Genomic DNA, 26,971 nt, shown 5'->3' on the forward strand with positions numbered 1-26,971 from the left:
GTGTTTACAGCCTATTAAACTGAATGCAAAGGACACCTAAGTCACTAATGTCATCCAGAAACTACTGAATATCCAGGAGCATCTTCACTTGCAACTCCACCATGTGTTTCAAGTTTTCTTTATTCAAGCACAAAAAAAGGAATAAGGTTTAGTCACTTTGATCCACTAAGAGTAAGTTGTTTCTAAGATTAACAGACCAATAAACACCCAAAGTCTTATCTTTCATTGAAGGTTTGTGGGATTAGGCATTGTAAATTATGATGAACAACACATTTGACATTTATCTAATTAGAAGCCAAGATTATTTCTATGGAGGACAACTTGGAAGTCAGACCTACACAGTAAGCACCACAATTGGACTGAAACCATTTTAACCTGTCAGGCAAGAAGTCAGAACGCACTCATTTCAACATCATATGTCCCAGGAAAGCCTACTTTCAGTGGCAAAAAGAAAAATCTGACAGTACTTGCCCCATTCTGCAGCCCAAGGCTGGAAAATGCAAGTACGGAGATTCTGTTAGCAATGTATTTTCTGGATGGGTAGGACCTATCCCAAACCTAATGACACAGCTCACATGGAAGCATTTATGTTGACAAATCACATTTTTATTCAGCTCAGGCCTACAATTTAATTATATGTTTTCTGAACTCTTCAGAGGACACAGAGAGAAACAGCAAAGGTACTTTATCTGTGTGCAGCAACCTTTACCCTTGAAAAGCTCAGTGACACTTACTACAAGTGGGAAGAAACGATCTACGTTGTCAATAGCTGACATAGAGAACTTAGCATTCCAGATACTCATTCATATGAGGAAGGGAAAGCTTGTCCAACTAACCAATTTATGTTTCTGGAAAATAACACCTAAACAAGAGACTATAATACCTGGACCACCACAACAGATGTAATTTGAAGTGTTGAAATGAAAATTAAGCTCCATCGCACCTTCAATTATCTACAGTGACAGTGGCTTTGTGTTAAACAGAATGCATGAAAGAAAAATATATTTCTGTTTATTTTTATATTTCTTATATAAGGCATTATTGCTTACAGCTCTGAACAGATTACCTGGAGAGCCATAGGTGACCATTTTTTGAAAAACTGCGAGACTCCAGAGGCGCAAAAAGCATTTGCTCCCTATCACATTCTAATCAAGCTAACTTCCTTACACAATCCCACCTGAAATCTCTCTCCAAGTCATGGATTTAGCATGACCCTCTTGCTTTTAGTGTTTGTTCACTCTTCCTCTTCTGTTTTACTCTTACACTGTCTGCAAATTTAATTATTAAATATAGGAGGGCCTGTCTCCTGCTCTGTATCTAAGAATAATTAATGTCTACCACAGCAGGACATCTAACTGGAGAAACCTCAGATAGCTCATTTCACTGTATAGCTAGCTCCCAAATAGTAGTGGCACATGGAACATAAGACACCCAACAAAATGAGCTAAAAAAAAAAAAAAAGGTGTGGTAGAAGCTGCTAAATAACATGTTCAGGGCAGAGGTTAACTCCTTTTTGCCAAACTGTGACTTGAATTTCCTATTTGCTTCTTCAGCAAAATCCTTCCTGCCTCTTGCCTTTTTTGTCCAGACTCCAATCTCTTAATGCTTTTGCCAACCATGTCCTTGCAAGACATTTCCTACTGTCTCCACAAAGAGCTCTACTCTCTTCAGTGCCACTTAATTATCCTACAAGGCAGCACTAACTGACAGCAACACAAGAGTAAATACCTTTTCAACACTGTAAACAAAAATTCAGTTTTGTTTCTTCAAGGATGCCAGCACCTGTCGTTAGAATGAAAAAGTATGGGGGAAGCAGCCTTGCTTCCCCAGCATCTGAAAGGATGTAGGCAGAGCAGTCCCTTCTCCAGGGCTAACCAATGTTACTCCTTATTGCTCCTCCTCAAATGGCAGGCTCCAGTTCTAAGACAGTGACATAACCTGTGGGATATGCCCAGCCACTGCCCTGGAGGGATGTCTGCTGAGATAAAAGATTTTGCAATCGCCCAGCAGGACTCCCTGGAAAGGACTTTTGAGTCATGGCGAGGAAAGGTAGACCCACAATCCTTTGGGATACCCTATGCAGATCATTCTGTAACCCATTGGTCTATCCCAGACCCTCTGTAATCCATTGGTCCCCTTGCTGATCCCCTGTATCCCTATAAAAGAAGACCAGCTCGCCTCTGTGGGGGGAGAGCTCGTCCCTGGCTTCCCTTCACCGGAGGGGACCCATAATAAAGCTACCTTCGTGCGGAACCAGCCATACGGGTCCTCTCGTCTCTCTCTCCGGTCTGGTTTGGCCTGGAGGCTGCCCTGCAGAGCTGAGCTGGAATCATGAGCCGATATCACTAAAGAGCTGATAGCTTCTGCAAGGGCTCCTCTGCCAGCAGCTGAGAGGAAGACACCAGACCCCGGGAAGGCGATTCCCTTCAGGACCATATCCCCGGACCGGTCATCTCTTCCTGGGTCACAGCCTCGGACCCCACCACCAGCTGTAATAATAACCCAGCCATTTTGGTGTCCTCTGACTATCCCTGTCAACCCTCTGCAAACACTAGCTTGCCTCCCTTCAACTATTTACTCTGCTCACTCGTAAAGCAATGAAAGGTAGGAGTGACAAATGTATCCTTACAAAACCAGAAAAAACCACAATGCTTTGAGAATCCTATCTCCTGTTTTAAAGAGTCTTTATTTGCAAAGTCCTCATTCTTTGAGGACATCAGAGAAGCCTCAACCTATTTCATGACTTGAGATTTCATGCCATGAGAATGGCATTAGTTCTGAGCCTTTCAATTTCTGCCAATAAATTCCTATTTGTTTCTTTTGTATAACATCTATACAGCTCCTTTGACTCTGCCTTTCAGTAACTTCCCACACCTTCATATTTGCCTTTGAATGATTGCCCCAAAAGATGATGCTTCTGTGTTGGAATTTCACTGTGTCTGAGATGACCCTTCTCATCAAACCTCACATGCTCTAGAAAGACAGTGGAGTCAACAGTACTTTGGAGCGGGCGGATCCCTTCAGCAGGCATATCTGAATGAAGGAGCCAGCCAAAGAGAATTTCCCTGTGCTGAGATCTTCAGATGGATTTCACAAAGTATCAAGAAATAAAAGCCAATTAAAGTAAGAAAAGGGAAAAACAATACTTACATGTTTATTTTTAGTTCAAGCCAAAGCTCAAGCCAATGCTGATGTTCTGTGGAACCATTTGTGACTGTCTATTCTTTGCATTCTATAAAAAGCAATTTTTTTCTTTTCTATTTTTTTTTTTTTAATCTGAAGAATTTTGCAAGTTCTTTTTGTACTATAAACACATTTAATTTTGCCAAACCATAACTTACAAACTGTTATGGAATGGGTGGGAATGAGAGATAGTCTCCTTCTTGTCTTCCACACACACCCCCACTCTCCCACTGAACGTGTTCCAAAATGGATTTTGAATGAAAATCAACTTTGTTCTAAAATTTTGGCAGGTCTCTACATTTCTGATAGTTAAAAAAGAAGAAACAATAGCTGATTAACTTAAAGGGGTACACTTAACAGCAAACAAGTATTGCCACCATGGCAATTTTTGAATTTTGTAATTGGTTTCTCTTATTTCTGTAATTTAATGTTTTCAGCTGTTTCATGCATTCTGTTAGGGCTTTTTCCACAGAGAGCTATTTTTATTTAGTGGTTTGAGTAGAAAGATAACTTTACTCTGAAGGAAATCAGGCTATAATTTTTCCCACACTCCTTTAGGATTATTTTTCTGAAGATATGAAATTATGCACAATGCCTCTCAGAGAATCAGTCAGTTGATAATTTTGGCACAAAGTTACTTAAGACAGTATTTGTGAGATTTTTGAAGAACTGCATTTACCCTAGAGTTACAGATACCGACCCAGAGGTATCATTAGAACCTGGACCTGAAATTGCCAGGGTTTGGAATTCATTCTACCACAGAGCCTGAAAGTTCTAACAAGAGCCTCAACTCACTTGTGCTTCACCTCACCCTGCTATTCTGTACTTGGGCTACTGAATTCCCACCCAGTATTCCAGGTCACTTGCCCGTACTTCCCCTTGGACTGGCAGCATGTCAGTGTAGCTAAAACTGGGTTCAGCTGCGGCCTTCAGCAATAACCTCTTGCTGGCAGCCATGGCAGCTGGAGAAATTGTCAAGAGACATCCCCAGCTGCTCAACACCCTGTCCCTGTCAGAGGTGACATGGTACTGCCTCTGCCTACTTCAACAGTTTAACTTCAACATACTACCTACATTTTTTCTGCCATTAAACACGTAAATGTGTAAAGGTTGAATTGGCCCATTCTCTTCGTGAGTGGCAGATGCTCCTCTGAAGACAGATATAACATGTTGCATGACTGTCCTTTGGGAGGCAAAAGAAATGGAAGACATTGCATTTCTTCTTGGCCTTCTGTTCATGGCACTGTAACCACAACCATTAGGCAGAGTCAAAGTGCCTGAAAAACTGATAGTCTGCAGTAGCTGACATCTTCCCCCTCCCCCCCCAATAAGCTCAAATTCTCAGAATTTTTTTGCAGTGAAAAACTAAGAAACCAAAATAAGAAGAAAGACTGTGCTCTTGTTTCTCATGGAATTTCAATGTTCATTTTGGATTTTCAGCACCCAGCATGTTATTGTTAAATATGTTTATGCATTACTTTTCTGCTCTGTTTCCAGATCTACTGAAAAATCAAGCCAGAGTCAGAAACCCTGAACTATTTTCCCACAACTTCTCATGCCAAGTCCTAAAATATACAATTTAATTCTTTTACCAATTGTTGCAAATTGACCAATATACTGAGTTTATTTTCTTACCAGAATTTATCTTTGTTCATCAGGAAGATCCAAACATATAAGGCCTTCATCCTTGGCCTGCCTAAAGCTCAGGGATGATCACAGTTTGGCCACACTAATGCTATGCCTTATCAAAATAACTTCTGCGTTCTTGCTCAATCACTGAATTTCCCCAAGGACTAAACACTTCTACCACTGTTTGTACTTAAGTAAACAGTAACAAGTGGCCTGTTGTAGTCTGTACTACCTTACCTTTTCCAAGGCAGGGATGGTAAAAATGATTAACTGTTTCCAGCCTCCAGTATTTAAGCCTCTCACTCATGCTTCCCTGTCCTACCACCACCCAGGCTAAAAAGTCAGTAAGCCTAGGTAGCTTTATCCACATCAGAGCGTGGTGCTCACATCAAGTTGTCAGCAAGAAAAGAATTAGACACAGCTTAAAATATAAATCATTCACAAATCACATAAACAAACTACTTTTTTTTTGCTATTTGATATAAACAGTTGTGCAAGTTTGCTTTCTTCTTTTATAGCAAGTCTGTTGCAGCTGAAAGAAGCTTTAAAAATAATCATGTGTCTCCCACAGAGCAAAACACAGTAACTATAAAATCTCTAAACTTAAAAAATCCCATAGCTGTGGCAGCAAAGCATTTTCTGTTTGACAGATTTCAAGATTTCAAGGCTCAAAACCATCGAAATATATAAACAAAATAGTCTGATAAATAACTTCTGGAAAATTTCTCTAAGTCAAACCTATAGAAATATCTATTATTATTTAATTACTCTATTCTAATGTTGTCCCTTGTTCAGTAATTCACTAAGCTTCATTTAGATAATTTAGAATTTTTAGGAGAAAAATTATCTAGCTAGTGAATAACATTTGTTGAGAATAGGAAGAAAATTAAATAAATGATGGAAAACATTTTGCAAAAGGGTAGGATGTGAGCACTGAATTTGGACCCATATTACCAAAATAATCTTGGTAACATATGGATTAAAACAATTACTGAATAGTTTCAATTAATGCTCCAAGTACAGCATGTACTCCAAATACTGCTGTCCATATAGAGGATCAAAACCAAATTGTTATTTATAAAGCTGGTGGTTTCTGATTTCAATGAGAAATTGATTTGATGTGAGTAGGTGGAAAAATACTATTTTTGTGACCACATTGTTTTCTTACTATTATTGCTTACCTTTAATTCTGTATCCATGGCAAAATTTTTCACAACTGCAATCATGCACACATAGAAATACACCAAAACCAAGGCTACTCAAATAATCCAGAAACATTTTAGTGGAACAATTTAATAAATGAAACTCTAGCTCAAAGACCTTTTAACGTCAGTTGCCTCTTTGGGGGGTGTGTGTGTATGATGCATATAAAAAGTAGGCACTAGCAATCACCATTTCACTTTCCCCAAACCTGGGAATTAATATAAACTATACATAGGGCTAAACCAATCATGACCAAATGTTGAATTCGTAATTGCACTCAGAATTCAAATTATTGTGTATCTGCCTGTATTTCAGAACTGTTCTATGTGGTGTCTCTAAAGTTGATGGGGTTCTCCTGAGACTGAAACCCAGTCATTCAGAGAAGTCTCCCCACATTCTAATAGATTTATGTTAAAAACAAAGAACTGCAAATATGTGATACCCTGGGATACCTTCAACTCATCTTACACATTTTTGACTCTCTCCTGTAGCACAAACAAGATTAACTCACTATTTTAACTAGTAAACCTGACGGGCACTAAGAAAACCACGAATGCTATGCCTGTGCAGTTGTACAGCTTCCTATGACCACCCATTCTACTCTATTACCAGCTACCTGGTGACTTACAGCTAATGATACTCATGGATGAATTTTAACACTGCATTCATGCTGATAAAGGAATTAACCTCCTTTCCTCAGTACAGCACAGGACTCCTCCCCCTGCCTCGAATATTTTATAGTCTTAGGCACACACGGACATTATGATCAGGTACCAGACTGCCCCTGGCAGTTACACAGTGTTGTAAATTAAGGAAGCAGAAATACATAAAACTGAGTGGCCAATCTTATATCTGAAGATGCATACCCAAATGCTCATGTGACTGAGCTACAAAAGCAGTTCTAAGACTTGGACAGCTGAGAGAGGCGAATGGACTGAGCTTCAGGAGTAGCTCATAGATGGCATTGTGGTTTAACAGTGGCTGGATGGAGGTGGGGTGAGCACACAGCTGGGCACAATGCCAACCTTGGAAGCCTTCACAGCCCAGGTACCTCTCCTGGTTGCCAATACAATTTACACACAGCAGCTATCTACTGACCCAGGCATCAGAGTGACTGGCTCACTACTTGGAATGGCTCACAAGTAGCACAGGTATTTCCAAAACAACACTTACTATTCTACTAATTCTGGACTTGAAAAACGGCTTATGCTTCTTGACCTGAACACACTAACCACAGTTTTGTGCCACAAGCTAATATGCACTCACTTCAAAAAGAAACAATACAGACAAATAATAAATATAGGCCCAATACAGCAAATGGTTTTTCTCTCTCTTTTGTTCTGCCAAAATGACTAATAAAGTATTCATCATTAGTTTATTGGGGCAAAGTTACTTTCCACCTGGACTCTACTACTCTTTCTGATTTTTCTGATTCTTCCTTGACTGCACACCACCACATTTTGTAGGTCAGAACTCAATCAACAAATTTTTTTAAGAAATAATAATACCTCTGTAGTGGTACCAATGTCAGCAGATGGACTGTATGTGCTGGTATCTGGTAGAATGGTACCAATGCTACTTTTAACTGGAGAACTAGGAGGAGCAGGTCCTGTCATGGTTTCAGTATAGACAGAAGACACAGATTGATGTAGAACTCCTTTCCTCTGAATTTTATTCCAAACTTTACTTGTGATCTCAGCCAGTTCGTACAGAAGCTGCACCTAAGGGACAAAATAAAACTTAATCTTAGGATGACGCTTTTCGTAATGAGATGAAGGAAAAATTATCAAAGTCCTCCACAGAGACTTGTAATATAGCAGAACTGAACTTCTCACCATTTATAATGTTCTGATAAGCAACTACATTGCTAATAAAATAATAAACATCAGTTACAGTATAGTGACTTTGATAAAAATAATCTTTGCTTTCTGTAAACATATGGTGCATAGCTCAAAAACATAACAACATGGTCTTGTAAAACTTTTACTAATAGAAATTTTAACAATTAAGCAAAGGTAATTTATCATATATTTCACATGTACAGATACTGTCTCTAGGAAAAGGCAAACATAAACTTTATCAAAAATTAACAATGCAAAATTAATCATTCAAATTGTATTAAAATAATGATTGCATGCAGCATGTGAAATTGATCTGCCTTTGGAAGAATGTTCACTACCAAACTCAATAGTCTCCTGGTATATGTCATTCCAATATTCAGAAACACATTGTTTAACTTGCACATTGTTTGACTAAGTTCTAAGATATTTACACAAGTTTTTGTAAATAGGCATTAATCATGGAGTTTGTATGACAACATACTGGAATATACTGTATAAAAAAAGGTCAGAGAAAACTGAAAATAATATATAAGCAGATTCACAGCTGGATACCATACCCAAGTTGCCATTATAAAAAACTGAAATTCTCATATTTGTAAGAACTTTAAGCCTCAGGACACTTCTGCTCTATGAAGCTGGCTTCTTATGTGGGCAGAACAGATGCAAAAAAATACTGCTGTCAATCTACATTTGATAGAAAACAGTACTTGATTTTGTGCGTGAGAATGTGTGATGAAGTCTCAAAGTACATGCTGCAGTCCTTCCTTAAGAGGTGAAATGCTGGAATTTTATAAAAACCTTCTTAATTCATCTTGGATTTTCTTTTGAAGTTTCCAGGTTTACACAGAGCAGGTCATATAATCTTTTGACAGAATTTTCCTTAGAGGAGATAAACTTCACAGTACATTTTTTTCTTCATACACAGAGCAATCTACAGACGAACAACTCCAGCGGTGATGAAGAGCTCTTTCAGTTATACTCGAAAGTATTTTGTGTCTGTAGCGCTCTGATAGGCACTGGTAACCTTTAGATTACCAAATTCTAATTTCAAAGTTTTCCTGAGTCTTTTCCATGTAATGCAGGAAGCTCAACTAATGTCCTAATGTAACTAACTAATGTAGCATCCACCCAATTGATTGACTAATATAACATTAACTGCTGTTGACACTTTGCTGGCAAAAGTTATCTCTAGAAATTTAATAGAATACAGGCAGATATCCAAATCATACATGCTCACAATTTCCCCATGTCCCAATTTTTTTTGAAGAAACCAAAGGATAACTTAAGGTATATTTGTTTTTAATGAAGCAGGGCTTTCAGAAAATTATTTGTGCTACTGTTCCTAAAGGCACAAAGTAATGCAAAAGAAGGAACTTGTGTTTACATATATGCTCATGCAGCAAGGTGAAGAGGTTTGTCATCAGTTAATCCAACACTGAAAGGTTTAAATCTTACTGGGGTTGCAGTAATCATAATCATTAAAGCTAATAATTACTTATCTTGTCAGGGAGATTTTTTTAAATTGTTCAGGCTAGAATCTTTCTAGCCACTCTGAAAGAGTAGCTATTTCAGACAGTAATAGCCATGTCTCTGAACATTACCAGCAACCAGCCAACCAAGTAGTATGATCAAAATACTCTATCCTGCTCTGAAACTAGGGACAAAATAAGTTCATCAAACAAAAATGCACACTTTCATTAGAGGGAGATGATTTTCATGGAGTTATGTTGAAAGGTAAAAAAATACCAAAAAGCCTCAGAATAAAACCTCATTTAAACAAAAAAGATGGCACTTGTCTACATGTAAATAAAATTTCAAAACTTCAGATAAAGTCACATCTTTGGTTATTTTTAATGCACTCCATTGGTTGTTACTGATTAAAATAGAAGGATTTCTACTTCTCTCGTTAGTTGCCCGTTTTCAAATGTGTAGTCTCAATAATTTGCCAATACATTTCTGATTATATGAGAACAGCTAGTGTAAGCGTAAGGCCTCCCTCCTTTCTAAGTATTTTTGAGCATAACAGTTAATATATAATAATTATTTTTAGAACATGCTATTTAAGAGAAGAAAAATGGCAGGACAAAAAGGATAACTGCCAGTATTTGATAAAAAAGGCTTTCCCCTCTCACTGCTTCCACCCCCTCCTCAGCAAAACCACACATAATTCAATAAGACCCCACTGACTACTTGGCAAAATCTGTAAAGCTCAATATGTTACAGCATTTTATACTTTAAAAATAACACATTACTACAAAATTGAAAACTACAACCAAAGACAATATCCTGGCAATTTTGCACACTGGAAGTATCTACAGACTTTACAACCATCAGAACATGGTTTCATATTAAATCATAATAGTCATATAAATATAATACTTCACCTTTGCTACCATTTAACAAATTCACCAAATTTCACCTAGTTTAAGGCTGTCATCTATAGAAAAAATACAGCCTGTCATTGTAAGGAATCAAATTTCGTAGTTACTCTACTGTGAATTTATAACTATCAAATGCTGTTTATGTAACTATATTTTTCATCTTCTGTTCTTCGACATCTGGTTAAAGAAGACTGATTGCTTTTTTTTCTTCCCTTTTGCATAAGTAGAGCAGAAAGGACAAGTAAGGCACATGTAAAGGGGGAAAGTCAAGGGTTCAAGAACCTTTAGTAGACTCAAATAATTTGTCTGTATCTTTTCAGTCATTAGAATACTGCAGTAAATTAATAAGATCACAGTGTACAAGGACATCCTTTAAGACAACAACATTTGACCTAATATTCCATACTACGACTTCACTTTAAAATGTCATTATGCTCATAATATGATTTATATGGAGCTTAGAGTTTCAATTTTTTAGTGGAAGTATTTTCTTAGTTTGCAAAACAAATTACTCAATTACACTTTAATAGGAATGCTTGAAAAATATTGTCTTTTTCAATTTTCTTTTTAGTTCTCAACTCACATTTAGGTAAGACTTGCACTTATAACAATGCCATTCCACTTTTAATATTATTAAACACCTACTCTATTTGAAACTACATCAAACTAGGTCCAAGTCATTAAAATACTAGGTGTACTTTCTGAAAAATCTAAGAACACCTTTTCCTTCTAATAAACACAAATGAGGTGGTAGCTTTTGTTTACATGCATTCATCTGTTTTTTCTTCCCTTTACTGTAGAATACCATTGCTTGCCTAAAAAACACATTAGGTTCAAAGATATGTTAGTTCTGTGAAAATGTAGCAAAAAAAATTACATTAAACCACTTCAATATAAGAATCCACAGTGACAGCAGAACAGTATCATAGCATTTAATGGTACATCTGCAATTAATTTAGCTCCATCAGCCAAAAGATGCATTTATACTACAGCTATTACATTTGGAGAAGAGTTTAAATTACAAAAGTTGAGAAAGCTTCAAAGCAAATCTCAATCTAAGCATCTTGATCTTGATGGCCCAGTTAAAAAAAAAATTAAGATAGAGACCCTCTTCACGAAAATGCAGATCCGTCTTACTTAAATCAAGTTTTTTTAAATTTCCTTTCATAAATCAATTAAATGTACCAACCTGGGGATTGGAGCATTTTATTTCAAGGGATTCAAGGTCAACATGGAGGCAGACGACAAATGAGTGTCTGGATTCTGGCCCTGAAGCAAGCAGTTTCTGCGAAGTCACAGCTAAAGTAGAAGTACAGCCCATTGGTTCTACTAAATTAAGTGTCATTTGTTGTCCAAGAAGAGTATATATACTAAAATGATGCAGACTAATTGTCCATGGAAAAGCATCACCTAGTGATTAAAAAGAAGGGAAAACAGTTAAACAGTTGCTTAATAAAAAGTAGGGTAATAATTTCACACAGCTAGCAAAGGCCTTATTCTAAACCACCTTTGAAGTCAGCAAGTGCAATCAACAACCATTAAATTGATCCCAAACTCTCATAAATATAATTCAACCATCAGTTCCATGTTATACTTCAAAATCTAAACAATAGCAATAAATTTTTTACAACTTCTAAAAACTGAAATCCATTGGGAATTTTAACTCCAAATTGTGAACAACTTTAATGAAATTCTTCTGCTTCATACCATTTTCCTCAAAGTGAAGAATATCCAGAAACCACTCCCCATTTTTTTCAGCATTATCGATGCAATTCAGAGGCAATTCCTTCTACTATATACTTATACCTATTTACAGGTTGTAATACTAAAAACGTGAATTCTTTCCTCAAAAAGTCTACAGGTTGTACCTCAACACAGTGATGCCACAGAGTGAAGCCTATCCCAATGCTCACAGTGCAGCTCTTTCCACTGTCTCACTTAACTTCTTAGGAACAGAATGGTGATGGATTTTATAAAAACAAATTATTATGGACATACACTTAGGGCTTGATTTCTTGTATTTAGGAGGAAGCCTACCCAGAGACATTTCTGGCATCCTACCAAGAATCATTATGAAGAATAATCAGCAAGGGAATTGGCAATGCACAGCTGAACAACAAAATGCCTACAGCTTCCGTACAATCAGTTTTCTTTAGGTTGTCAATAGATGAAACATAAAAGTTTCCAAAGCAGGATCACAGAACTATTTCGGTAGTTCTTTAAAGGGCTAATAGGAACTCCTTCTGGTGAAGGGAAATTTTCCACAGCTCTACCAGCTAGAATTGAGGGGAACTGAGCACACAGATTAGAGAACTTGAAACAGAATTCCTGTGGTGAGTTGACCCTGGCTGAGTGTAGAAACCCACTACAGCTGCTGTTATCACTCCCCTTACTCGCTGGACTAGAAGAGAAAATATAACAAAAGCCTGGAAGACAGGGAGAAATAATTCACCTGCTATTGTTCATGGGCAGAACAGACTCAACTTGGGAAAGTCCATCTAGAGCCGGTTGGAACTGGCTCTGTTGGACATGAGAAAAGATTCTGGAATGTTCTCACAGACGTCAGCCCTGCAGTCCACCCCACTACCAAAACCTTGCCATGTAAACCAAATACAATCTCACATATGATAACCAGGTGCCAGAGAAAAAAAAAATTAGGCTCTGGGAGAAACACTGAACCAAAACCCAAAGAATACTCAAAAGTGAGGAAAATAAGGCAATGAAAGATATATGGATAATTCTAATTTTACCTGAAACAGATACAGGCTTTTGCTCTTCAGCGGTCTAAGAACATAATAATATTTCAGGGAGCCTTTGGGGTTTCTTTTGTTTAGTTTTGTTTTCTTTAAAGAAAGCCTTCATCCCATTTATCAGATTTTCTACTGAGGAAGCTGTGCCTTTTTGTCACAACTTGAACAACAGAGAGTGTGTGCCCAGCATGGGAATTTTCAATCTACCAAGAGAAACTGCCTGTCCCAGTATGAAGTAATGTAAAAGCAGCTGGATGCAGTGTCAGATTCAAACACAGCAGGCTGGTGAGCATCCACAAACCTCAGCCATGCCTGAAACAGTCTTCATCTTTGTATGGAGAACATTCATCTGGAGAAAGTGAAGGAGAAAAGTTCTCCTTCCTACAGGAAAATTCAGAAAGTTATTTGGTATGAGGTTTCATTTTTCAAAATTTTGGCCTAAGTCTTGGATAAGAAGAGTCCAAATTAATCTAATACCCCAGAAGCATGGGAGCAAGTCTTGAGAACCAGAGGAGAAAATGGTAGACAAAGGTACACTGGGATAGGCCCCTTGGGTCTCATGGGACAACAAAAAATTCAAACCAGTGTTTTTAAAGAATATATGAAGAGTGTGTTTGCTGCCTGGTGTGACCTACAGTCAGTACTGTCCTGCTGAGAAATCATAACCTAAGAAATAGCACCAACTGGTAACTGTGATTATTTAAAGAAATTAGAAGGGATCTGAAATGAAAAGAAAGCTTCATTCCAAAATCTTTTTACCGTATTATTTTAGTAAGACTTCTATTTTTTCTTCCACAGGTGGCTTCAGCAATAAATTTATATAGTCAGAAGTACATATCAGAAAATCCTATGTGTCTCATCCTAAGAACAAACTGAAAACTTCAGTAGTTTATTTTGAAGCTATTACATACTGAAGAATTCAGTTCAAAGTAACTTGAAAATATTTTCGAAAGGTTTACAGATTAAAAGTTTTGAAGCAGTTAATTTGTGCTTTTTTCCAAGTTCAGACAGCCAAGAAAAGACAAAAAAATAATTGTAGTAGATGGGAAAAAATTAAATGCAAAGCCAACTCCAATGACAAGTTTCTAATTACTATATATGAACTTCGTTTTTCTCTGTGACCACCACAGTAAATTAAGATAGTTTATATTTCATGGATTAGAAAGAAGGAATATCTAAGGAAAAAAATGAATGGTAGCTCTCCTAGACTGCACACATGATATACCTTAAAAGGAAAACACTGATAAAATTTTATCAATGTACAGAAACCACAGTATGTTGAAAAAAACACTCTAGTAAAGATACAGTGAATATAAAACTATAAAATTCCCCCTGATGTCATCAATTACCTCTTATTCAGCTCCGTATACACTATGTGCCTGTCCTAACACTACTGGAACTGTGCACCTGATAAATCCTTGTTTTGCTGTTGTACCTATGTCTTATTTGTTTTTCAAAAAAAAATGTACCTTCATTCATTTGCAAATTTGTTTTATGAAACTATTAAAAAAATTACTTCAAAGCATCTAAACATCAAAAGCAACATTGCTTATAGGATTTTCCCATAATTTAAAGGATGATTTCTTGGTAGGAAGGAAAATCAGTGCCGCATTTAGCAGAATTTTCTCTACATCTAACCTTCCCATCTACGTATACTATTATTTTGTCACCTAATTGATGAAATTCTGAAATATTTTAAGTAAATTGGAAAAACTGGAATTGCCTTCAGTGACACTATAGTGCACCCAACAACTATTATGTAAATACTATAAAATATACACATGAAAGACCCCTACTACCGTGAAGATTCTGGTTAATTCCTGCCCTACTACTATCATAAATTTTTATTTTTAATTTCTTAGAGCATCATCACTGATATGTATTTGAAAATTTATTTATTTCCACTGCTTTGATAACTTCTTAAATTTATAAATACCACTTTCAGGTATTTGGCAGTTGACTGAGCCAACTATCGGACAATTTTAAATGAACTGCCATGTACCATTTATCTGCTACTTGCAGTAGTTTGGAAAGACTACTTTCCTACAGAATTTTTGAATTATTTTTCCAATATATAAATAAATAATTTGGTGTGTGCTAGAGCTTTCTCTGGTACTTATTGACGCCCTTTGTTTCTTTGCTAGAGTTAATTACTCATGTTCATAATGAGACTTTCCATATGCATGACATACAATATTGATAAATGTACTTAACTACTAATAATTGTTACACTTGCTCTCATTTTTATGTACTACTTATCTTTATTTTAAAAACCAGATTGGAAATGCGGTATTTGTACACAATGCTGTGTATATGATGCTGACAGTTCTACAAAATAGGAATTTTGTTTGTTTAAAATTAGTAATGGTAGGAGAGAGATCATGAAAGCTTTATCATACATGTGCTCTGGGATCTATTCCCAGGCTTAATAGTAGTATCCCTTGCAATCCTTAAAAAGCAACCTGACTACTCTGTCTTCATTTCCCTTTCTCTACCCACACTGCAGGCTCTTTACGTGCATTTCTAAAGCCCTCATTCTCATGTGACATGCAATGTTTAAAAAAAAGATACTGCAATCACTACATGTTAGGTCACTTCTACATCCTCCCAATCATGCAACAGGGAAGTAGTTCTATGTCTGCATAATCCCAGCTTCTCAAATGTGAGAACTAATTTTACAAGGCATGATCATAATGTAAATTAAATATAGTAATTACTATTACAGATGGTGACATTGAATATAAACTCAAATAAACCAAAAGAAGGTAGATTTAGATTAGATATAAAAAAGAAATTATTCACTACAAGAGTAGCAAGACACTGGAACAGGTTGCATAGAGAAGTTGTGGATGCCCCATCCCTGAAAGTGCTCACAGCCAGGATGGATTGGGCTCTGATCAACCTGGTCTAGTGAAGAGTCCCTGCCCTTGGCAGGGGGGTTGGAAATAGATAATCTTTAAGGTCACACACAAACCCTTCTGAGAAACAGCACACTATTTTAATGCCAAATATTTATCTTAAATATAATAACTGAAAAAATAATTTCTGTAAATTTATAGGTAAACATTTTTTAAATCTAATGCAAGCTGATAACTTCTAAGAACGCCAACATACTGCTGTTCTACTTAAAATATTTAGCTTCTGTTTTCAGGTTGAAATCTATGTAGCCCTAATTTCCTATTTCCCTGTAAGTCACTTGACATTATATTGAGTTTAAACATATATTACAAAATTCTGTGAAGATATATAATCTGTCTTATTTCACAAACAAAAGCCATCTTTCAAATTTAAATATTTGGAATACAGTGATTCACATGACTGTCAGTATATAGCTATCCACCTGAAAATATGAGTATGATTACCAGCAGTATCAGCAATTTTAAGATATGTTGAACACTGCTTTCTAAAAGTATTTTACTGTGTCTTACCTAAAGATCTGTATCTTACTGTATCCGACATAAGCAAACATTTTTACGAAGATAAATTAATAAAATTTACTACTATGAACCCAAAGAGGAATATTATTATATTAATAATTAATTAATATTATTTTAAAAACATTAACTAATATAATTCAAAATGTAAACTTCTAAACACAGGAGAATTTCATCAATACTAAAAATTTTCATCATTACTCTAAAACAGTGCTTTACCTGAAGCAAAAGTTCCCTTCATGTCTTCAACTTGTTTTCCTGTTATAAGAGTTTAGACTTTTGGAAGACCACTTGGCAGTCCAGAAGTTCTGACCACAGCAACATATGTTGTCCAGCTATATTTACCACATTTTATCCTATTGCTGTAGGTTGCAACTTGGAGATTATACAGAGGAATTGTCAAGTATTTGAAGTTAGATGTGCACGGAAAGTCACAACTCACTCTAAGCACCTCTCTAAACATTTCAGTTTTGCTCAAACTGAGTTTCTAACTATTTACTTTCTTCTCAGTAACTATTTTACATAAAGGGCAGTTACAAATAGGACAGAGGTCCTCCTCTTTACAAGGTGTCAAAACAGAGAAGACAAGGGGCAACAGGTACAAGTTGCACTGGGAGAGATTTAATATTGATATAAGGAAGTTTTTACAGTAAGAACAATCATTAACCAGAACAGCCTCCTTAGAGTGCAGGCTTTCAAGAAGCAAATGAGCAGGGTGTTGGACAATGCCATCTTAGGTCCCTTTGCCATTCAAGTTTGGACCAGATGATCATTCAAGTCATTTCCAACCTGGCCTTCCAGGCTCTATGATTTTGTGATTCTACTTTAACATCTTCAGTAAATACCACTACCTCATGGATCTCTATCTGATAATTTCATTTATTTATTATTAAAATAATACTCAATGTGATTCAATACCTTACTTAATTGTATTTGTTATTCAACGGAAGTTCAAAGGAATATTTCATTCTTTACATAGATAAATCCATTTATGGATTACTTAGTTATTTAGGATGACTGAGCTACATTACGTTTCTGAATGGAAGTACTGTAAAAGTACTTTAAATGTTCTTTAAAGTATTCCTACAAACTAAAATTACCTCAGAGATGCAGCAAAACACTGAAAACAAATGGAAAAATGGGATTGTGGGATAGTGTATAAGCTATTTTTACATTATGTTGACATCTTGAGGTCAGTAAGTATCTGAGTAGGATGAAATATTCCCAAATGACAGTAGGAATATGGTCCCTTTTTCTCCGCTTTTAGTCTTTCATGTAATAAGAAAAATACATCAGTGAGCACACAGCTTCCTTAAAAGTAACAACACACCCTTATGAAAAAGCCTTTTACTTATAGCCTCTTTATAAAGAAGGAATGATCCAAACAATGGAAAAGCAATGTTGACTAAATATAATTTCTGAGAGATGGTAGCATGTCTGAAGAATAACAGTGTCCCTGAAGTCTTGTTCAAAGACAGAAGGCAAATTAAGAGACTTTCACAATACAAGTCCATAAAAATTATTTACCTCTACAGGGGAAGAAACAAAGAAGGTGACTTTAAAGCTTTGAAAAAACTTTGAAATAATCTCTTTAAGAGAGAGTCTTGGCATGGGAGAAGGCAATGGCTCCTTTAGAGAATCAAAAATATCAAGATTGTGAGAACTTCTGTTTGGCATTACTCCCAGAGCAGAAAGCCACACACAAATAAATTCCTTACCATAGGCTTTATCCCAACCAGGGGGATTCTTTTCTCTCACTAGGATCTTTCCCTCAAATCTGGGTCTGACAAAATTCAAATGACTTTTTACTTTCTTAAATGGTTTAAATTACATCATCAGTTTAAAACAAACAAAAGACTTTGGTTAAATTTATCTTCTCTCTGTCACTGTGCTTAGCAAATTAGATCATTCCTACTGAAAGTTATTAGGAAAAACACATATACCTTTCTCTCTTTCTTTTAAACTTTTTTTCTTTTCATTTGGCAGCACCTCTAATATGACTTTCAATACTAAAAACTACAGTTTTATCTCCGTTGCCATGACTTAAGGTAAAATACAGAAAGAAGAAGAATCCAATGTAAGTGGCAGACCAAAGGGAGAAGAAACACAATGTTATAAATCCAAACAAATTTCAGATGCAGTAGCAGGACTAGCTCTTGAATGTGATTTTGACTCAATTTTTCATGCCCTTTAAATTGTTTATATTTCAGCAGTAAGTACACAGAAAACAGAGTAATTTTCTCAGAAAATGCTGTCACAAAAGCAATGGAACAATTGCTGCATCTCCCTCTCTTCATCTTAGAATGAATACACGAAACAGCAAGAACTCTTTCTAAAGAATACATTTTGAGAATAGAACAATGAACTAACATTGGTAACTAACTGTACACCAATGCCCTGGTTTTGTCTGGGATAGACCTAACTTTCTTTATAGTAGTTGGTATGGTACTGTTCTGGATTTGTGCTGAAAACTGTGGATAGTATGGGTATGTTCTAGTTACTGCTGGACAGTGCTTAAGGTGTTTCCGGCTTCTCACACTGCTCCACCAGCAAGGAAAGTGAGGGTGCATGAGGAGTTGGGAAGGGACGCAGCCTGGACAGCTGACCCCAAATAACCAAAGAAACCAACCAAACAGAAAGGCTGGAACACCTGCCTACTGACGGGAAGTAGCAAATTAATTTGTTGTTTTGCTTTTGCTTGCACCTGCAGCTTTTACTTTACCTATTAAGCTGTCTTTATCTCAAACCCTAAGCATTCTCACTTTTGACCTGATTCTCTCCTCCAGGCCACCAGAGAGGAGGAGTGAGGGGCTGTGTGCAGCCAGAGCTGCTGGCTGGAGGTATACCACAAATACTGGCATTTCCATGAAATCTATAACTTGGGTTGTGAGCCTAGGTCTCATCAAAGTCCTTAAAACAAATCTGGAACCCAATGCTCAAGATGGTTCAGAATATTTCCCTCACCTATTTCCAGTACACAAGTTTTCATATAAATATATATAGAACAAGATTTTTACATCAGTATTTCTTCAGAACACTGCTGCAAGTCCATTTACCATTTATTCTGATCATTTCTAAGGGCTCCATTAAAAAAACAAAACACAGTAAAAAATATTGAACATAAGCAACTTGTTTTCACTTGCTAGGTCCTTATCAGCTTATCTCCTCCTTTCATTTCTCAATCAGTTGCAGAATGTTAAAAGCTGAATCTTCCCTCAAGCTGGTCTACAACTCAAACCCCTATCAAATATTAGCTTTTCAAATAAGAACTACTGTACTTTTCCTCAACCTTTACAATTTTTTTCTTCAAATCTCTACAAAATCCTTGCTACAATTCCTAAGTCACAACACAGAACACAACTGTTGCCTATCAGGATGACCATTAAAGTCTCATTCTTTTCTTTTGACAGTTTGCTATACTTACGAATTTCTTTTCTCATTTTATATTGAATCATAGAATATCTCAAGTTGGGAGGGACCCATAAGGATCACTGAGTGCAACTCCCTGCTCCTTGCTGGACTGCCTAAGATTAAATCATATGACTAAAAGCATTGTATGGATGCATCCAGAACTCTGACAGGCTTAGTGCCATGATTACTTTCCTGTGAAGCTTCTTCCAGTGACCAACCACCCTCTCAGTGAAGAATGTTTAACTAATGTCCAGTCTGAATGTTACACGCAAGACCTTGGTGGGATGAGCAGTTTTTCCTAACCTGTCTCCATTTGGTCTTGGAATTCATGATTTACTGTCACTTCCTGTTGTGTCAAAATCCTCATCATCATATACACCACAACTTGAATAACAAAACCACTGAAGGTAAAAATTGAACTTTTGAATTATTTTAGTTTCAAATATACAAAACATATCACAGAAGTAGCTCTTTGATGATGAGTTCCATGTTGATTTCCATGGATCTGACCTTGTAAGTAAGATCGCTAGACATCAATAATACATAACAACATTCTGCTAAAAAAGCAGTACAAAATCAGACATTTTCAAAATAAAATGAAGATAATTTTTATAACATTTAGAAATGGAAATGAAAGAGTAAGGTTTTTTGAGCTTATCACGTTACCTTCTTCCAGGATGGGTCTCAGCACAACAAATGGGATTTCTTGCAATGGTTCCATGTGTTTGTGTCCAGCACTCATAATCTTTATCTGGGGCAAGCAGATGACAAGTGTGCCAGGCATACTGGCCTGCCCATGGTACCAGTTTCGCACAGTGCCAGGAATGTCACCTGACACAATAGTACTTGGAGAAGGCAGGCTGTCATTTGGAAGGAATACACAACAAGACTGCACTTCAAGCTGAAAAGACAAAGCCAAGAAAGATTCTCAGAAATAGATTATTTTCCCCCTCACTGTGGAGTATTCACCTTGGTACAAAATCTGAAGTTATTAATGCATAACAGTTGACTGAAAATAGTCTAAACTTTTAGTTGAATTAAGAGAAAAGATGAAGCAAAATGCTGGAAAATAATATTTTCTCTTAAATTATGATTATAGGAGGGGAGAAAGAAGAAGGATGTTTTTGCTGTGTAAATTCATCAGAAAGGTGTTGCCATGTAAAGTGAACACACATATATCTACATTTCAACAGATTTTTACAAAGTGCAATTGAGTCAGAAAATGTTCTGAATGAGAAAGCCCTCCACTTTTTGCTGTTCATTAGCTTTTGTTAGCAACAGCTAAGTCTCTAGAACTAGTCAAAATTTTATATGCTGTTACTTTCTATAAAGAACTGTTTCAGGGAAAATTCTGCCTTTACTTACTAGTCAACAGTATTGAGCAAGTACAAAAAAGTTAATCATTAGAAAAAATAGGAAAAACACAAATGAGAGAAAAAGTGACTGAGTTTTAAACAGAGAGGTGTACACATAAACAAAGAGATAGTAATAAAGTTGACAAAGTTTATACAGCTTTTATCCACTTTTCAATGCAAATAAGAAGCAGCACATATGGTTTCATACAAAATAATTTTTTTTTTTCTTTATTTTCAATGTTGTTACCCTGAATGGTTTCATACAAAATATTTTTTTTTCTTTATTTTCAATGTTGTTACCCTGAAACATGTCTGACCATTTTGACATTTTCTTAGGGGCTTCTAGAGAGGCTGAGCAAGTCCAAACCAAGAACTCATCACATCTTGTTAACTCAGAGGTGATGTAAGCTACGGACTGTTAGTCTTCCTTGGCTCTTACATGTACCATTCTGGCACCTGGATATCGAAAGGCTCCAACAGCCTGCACACTTGAATGCTTTGTTAAGCAAATACAAGCTGTGATTCAGTTCATTTCTTCACATTGCTTGGAAAAGCCTAGCATACAAATTGTTGGACAAGATATTATTTGTAGCTGTGATAAAAACATTGGTTTGCTGCAAACTTACATAACTCTCTTTCGATGTGACATCGTTTAAGACAGCTTAAAAGCAATAACCAAGATTTGTACTTCATACTCTTCCCTGAAGGCTATTAGGCCTTCAAGACCACAGTAGTGATTTGTAATAGAGCTAGAATTCCATGGCACTGTAAGTACTTTGCCAGCCTAGTGAGTACACAGATATTCATCTTTCTTTCAGCATTTTTGTGCCCTTTTGCTTAGACAAACTGACAAGAATTCACTACAGAAAAATATAAGTAGAATTTTGCAAAAATAAATACATTGGTTCACGAAGTCTGTGTTTGTTTCTGGATTTAGAACTGTTTGAGTTGTAAAATGAAGTTAATTACATCTTTGATAAGTAGTTTATTGATCCAAGGTTGCAGAGTGTACTTTATTTATACTGGATGAAAAGCTAGGGTGTATTGTTACAGATGTAATAGATTTGGATTTTTTTTTAATGGAAAATTAGTCTTTGTGTCAATTTGCAAAGATTTTTACAGTGTCACATTAGATCGTTTTCTGGTCTATTAGTAATAGGTTGCAGGTCAAGCCATCGTGAAATAATGATAAATAGATGACAAAAGAACTTATGATCAGTATAACTATTGTTTTATCCCTGCATTTGCTGAGTAAACAGTTTATAAAAAATCACCCATTCTTCATACACACACACACATATATATATACATATCTATGATGATTAACATCAAATGCTGCCTGGATATACGAACCATGTGGTAATAATAATCCAAAAATTCCACCAACTTAAAGAGATACTATACTTCGCATTACCAGCAGCAGGGTCTAGAGGACATGTTTTACAAAGCACTCTCAAGAAGAGATCTCAATACTCAGTGGAGTTTTTGCACTTTGTTTACAGTTCACTACAGCTTTGTACTAAAGAAAAGTTCTTTGGATCCCATTTGGTTTATTTTACTTTACTGTATCAAGAATACTGAAGTAGAATCACAACAGTTTCACCCCTTTAAATTCCTGATGGAAATTCTTTTTTTACACAAGGAACTCTTTGTTATTCATTTTAAAGCAACTGAATGGGACTTGGATCATGAATTTTGGTGGGCTTTAAATGATAGCATCAGGCCTCCATATGTGTGATGGATACACTTGGCCTCCTTAACCGGACCAGCAGTAGCTCTGTACAAGCTCCAAATGAGGTAAAGGCCTGAGCTGTAGCCAGGTCAAGAACTCCTCCAGGAAACCCTCAAAGAGCAGAGTCACCCAACAAGCATCACACCTGATCATGTGTTTTAACACCTGAATGTGTTTTTTCCAAGACTCAGTTATCAAGGAACAAAGAAAGCTGTGGGTACAAGGAGTCTCTTGCACACCCTTCCCACTGCATGCAATTTGACTACAAGCCAATGACAGCCTAAGTGATCTGCCTTTGAGTTCTACCTGCCAGGCAGGATGGCTGCAGGGAGACACCTTTCAAGGTTGTTCCAAGTGGCAGAGAGGCCTTTCTACTAGCAACAGATCTCTGGGTGAGTTCAATTCAAGCTTTCTCTAAATTGCAACTAGACTGCACACCAGTGACTCTCCCCTTGAGCTGGGATGCCTTCCAGTGTTTGGGATTCCTTATCTGAGACTGAGTGTTCCTTCCGTAACCCAAGGCAGAGAGATCCCTTATTTGCAGTAGAACATCAGAAAGCTGCTGATAGCATGCTAAAATAAAACGAATGAAATCCATGTTAGGTAATTCCTTTAGATAGACTGTTGTCAAAGTTGAGACTAAGATTGGACCTAAGCTCCATCAGCAGTTTAGAAAGCAAGAGGGTCTACTCTGAACCTCATGACTCAATGGAAGGACTTCCTTACTCTCTGTATTTCTTCTGTTAGATATAAACTGTTGTCCAGATCAGATCCAGCTGCACCTAAGCATCAGGGGTGTGGCAAGCAAGGAAATCCGGTCTGAATTTCATGACTCAATGTTTGGGTTACCTTATCCTTTTCCATCTTCGGCCTCCATGTAAATAATGCCAAATTTATTCTAATTCCATTTTCCCTTGTATGTTTCAACCATGTAGTAAATGATAGAGCAAACCTTGCTATTGAACTTTACCAAGTTACACCTTTATGACTTTATGTTAAAATCACCTTTGCTAATGCCTTTGATGATGATTCTTTAAGTTCTAAATCACTCATTCATGACAAATTGGTGCAGTCAGCAGGATCCTAAATCCGGATTCGTTAAGAATTGATGATATGTAATATTACAGAGTTGCTTACAGATATGGTTTGCTTATCTGTGTTTCATTTAAAGTTTTATATGAATAACAAATTTTGCAAAACATTACTGCAGGATTTCAAAGCCCAACACAATGAATATATGGCAAAAGTCCCCATTTTAGAGCAAATTTTGCAATTATTATAATCACACAAGAAATTACCAAGTCGAATGCACAAGGGCCCAATAAGTGCAAAACTGAGTTGCACCTGTTGAACTTCTCAGAGGTAGCTTCACAACTACCAACTTCAATAGAATTTATGTACATTTAATTCACAGAATCCGGAACTTTGCCTGTTCACAAGTTCCAGTGAAGGAATGGAAGAGTGCACCTAAAATGATGGAATTATATGCTGGACAAAAGTGAGAATGTGCACTACAGATTGCTTCACCAATCGGAAAGTGTTTCAAAATATGTGTAATCCAAATTCTTAAAATTAAACTACATCAATAGTATATATTAAAGCTATCATATAAATCTTCTTACACTTTTTAAATAACCGTTAAACTGTGTGCCTAAAATTGTGAATTTAATGTAAGATGTGACTGATTTATGTAACTGAATATAAATCTGCAGCAGTAAATCCTGCATTAATGTAAGGATCTGACAATCCAAGGGAAAGAAAATGAAGTAATCTGCCAGTAAGAAGTCCTCAAGCTGAGGGTCAGATCCTGTTCATGGAAACCATCTGGTTGGGACCCTCCAAGCCACACCAAACACAAATGATCTTTTAAAAAAATATCCTATTCATTAATGCTTCGCAGCTGCACTGAGTGTTACTTCATTTTTCCATGGCAACATCCTTTCTGTTTCAAGGATCTGATTTCAGTTTTGGTAGCAACATGTTCGTTTGCCAATACTGAACACATTCATGTGTTAAAGAGAACGAATTATTACATTCTTGAAACAGGATCACCCCCTATTTTCATTTCTATTATGTCAAGCCTATACATGCTAAATAATGTACACTAATGATAAACCAATGAAGCAAGCACTATTTTCCCTTCTACTTGTAAAACATTATGTAAAGTATAACTCTACACTCTACACTTTTACAAACATATAAGCCTAAAAATGTCCAATGACTCTTGTATAAAAAGGAAAAGATTAAGTTACTGGAGTATTTTTAATTCTTATTTTATGAAAAGGAATGTTGTTCATTAGAGAGGAGAGTTAAATAAATACTGCTGAAAAATTAAGTCTTCCTAACTGAGGAGGGTAGGTTGGAGGGAAGAAAACAAAACAAGTGACTCCCCACAAGTGCAATGAAGAGGGACAGGTTGTTCAAGTCTTTACAGCCTTTCATGATAGTGATACCATAAGGACATTCCCTTTCATAACCCACATTTTAAGGCTACATATGTCAATTAGAGGCACTGAAGATTTGCCACAAGGTGACACTTGCATATGGGTATCTCTCCAGGGAAGTTGCCTCTCTCTGCATTAGTCAGCAACCCTCATAGCTCTCAGCAGAAAGGTAACATGTTTTTCTGGGTACAGAGTATCATCTTGCACTGACTCCCCAAACTGCAAAGAACCACTGCTTACACATCTCATGTGCAGGTTCTGGTGCACCCAGTATTATAAGACCATAGCTCAGCCGCCAACATCCAAATTCGTTCTGCACTTAGACCATCTGCAGTTGAGGCAGACATGCAGTGTTTTTTACAATTTTAAAGGGAGAACAGAAATACATGTCTTGAAGGTAGACAAAGTAAAAACGTTATAAATGGAAAGCAGAACACAAAAGAACTAAGAGAGCAGGCTACCTGTACATAAAAATGACCATAATAAGGATCAGATACATTTTCTTTGACCACTTAAAACACAGTGTCATTGTGCTTCATAGTATTCCTGTTCTTTTCTAAGAAAGCTTTTAAACATTTTAAAAAGGTTTTATTTAGTTACAGAAAACTCAAATTATTGCTGGTTTGTGGTAAGTAACCAACTTAAGAAATAATCCTATGTCATAATTGACAAATAACTGCTGAGAGCTGAAACTGCTAAATTACAAGTCACAGAATCTCTTCCTGACCCCTGGATAACAACATCGTTCAAAGAACAGAAGTCTTATCAATTCTGTCCTTCCCTTTCTCACCTTTCAGTGTTTCACTTCGTCAGAAATTTTTACAAGTTATATGTGTTACAGAAAATAAAATTTTCAATAGTTTCAGGTAAAGGATTTATTTTTTTTCAAATAAATTCAGGGATATTTAAAGGCATGTGACATACCTAAGTTTTATATGTAACAATTACATTCTTATGTGGTTGGCACTCGTTGCAACATTACTCATTAATTAATTTACTTTTAATACAGATCCTTCATTGTTCTCAATGGAATTCAGCATTAACAGCCAATTAAAAAGAATTGTGTTTATACTGCTTCACAACTTTAGCAACTATTAGTATGAAGAACATGTGAAAAATGAGTATTACCCTCCTACACAGTGTAACTGCCAAAAAGACTTCAAGGCTGCATATAAAATCCTACAACAACTAAATAATAAACCAACATTTTATAATTAAATATGAAAGTCTTTTCCCTTAAATACTAATAGGTTACCACAACTCCAGTGCAAAAAATCTTCATGCAATATTCTATCAGAAGCAAGCCAGGGCTAGGCCTAAGCAAGTACCAACTTTGGATCCAAAATAAACTTTCCAGTTACTTTGGTTCCAAACACATTTACTTTCTCTAACTTCCACTAAAAGAATAATCCGTTGATGATTTTAAGTTATGAAGTTCAGTTTTATCTGACGACAACTACAGACTTTTCTGTCCTACAATCATGTTACTAAAAGATCCAGGAATATGAAAATTAGCTTTAGAAAAAAAGCCACAGAATCTAAGTGCTCCAGCATTTAACCAGACAAATTATTCTAGAAATTTCCCTTTTTCATGCCAAATAATAATAC

General features: G+C 36.3%; 1 protein-coding gene across 8 annotated transcripts in view; it reads right to left on the bottom strand.

Moving 5' to 3' along the window:
- The window catches only part of VPS13B (vacuolar protein sorting 13 homolog B), a 437,850-nt gene that overhangs the window by 189,425 nt on the left and 221,454 nt on the right, over nt 1-26,971 (bottom strand). For all 8 annotated transcript variants that reach the window (XM_017730363.1, XM_017730354.1, XM_017730356.1 and 5 more), the window contains 3 exons: nt 20,499-20,733; nt 11,427-11,647; nt 7,524-7,736 (listed from right to left, as the gene is read on the bottom strand). In XM_017730363.1, the coding sequence (XP_017585852.1) occupies nt 7,524-7,736; nt 11,427-11,647; nt 20,499-20,733 (669 nt within the window). The remainder of the gene's footprint in view (nt 1-7,523; nt 7,737-11,426; nt 11,648-20,498; nt 20,734-26,971) is intronic.

Source organism: Corvus brachyrhynchos, unplaced genomic scaffold (genome assembly GCF_000691975.1).
Source record: "Corvus brachyrhynchos isolate BGI_N302 unplaced genomic scaffold, ASM69197v1 scaffold302, whole genome shotgun sequence".
Taxonomy (NCBI): Eukaryota; Metazoa; Chordata; class Aves; order Passeriformes; family Corvidae; genus Corvus; species Corvus brachyrhynchos.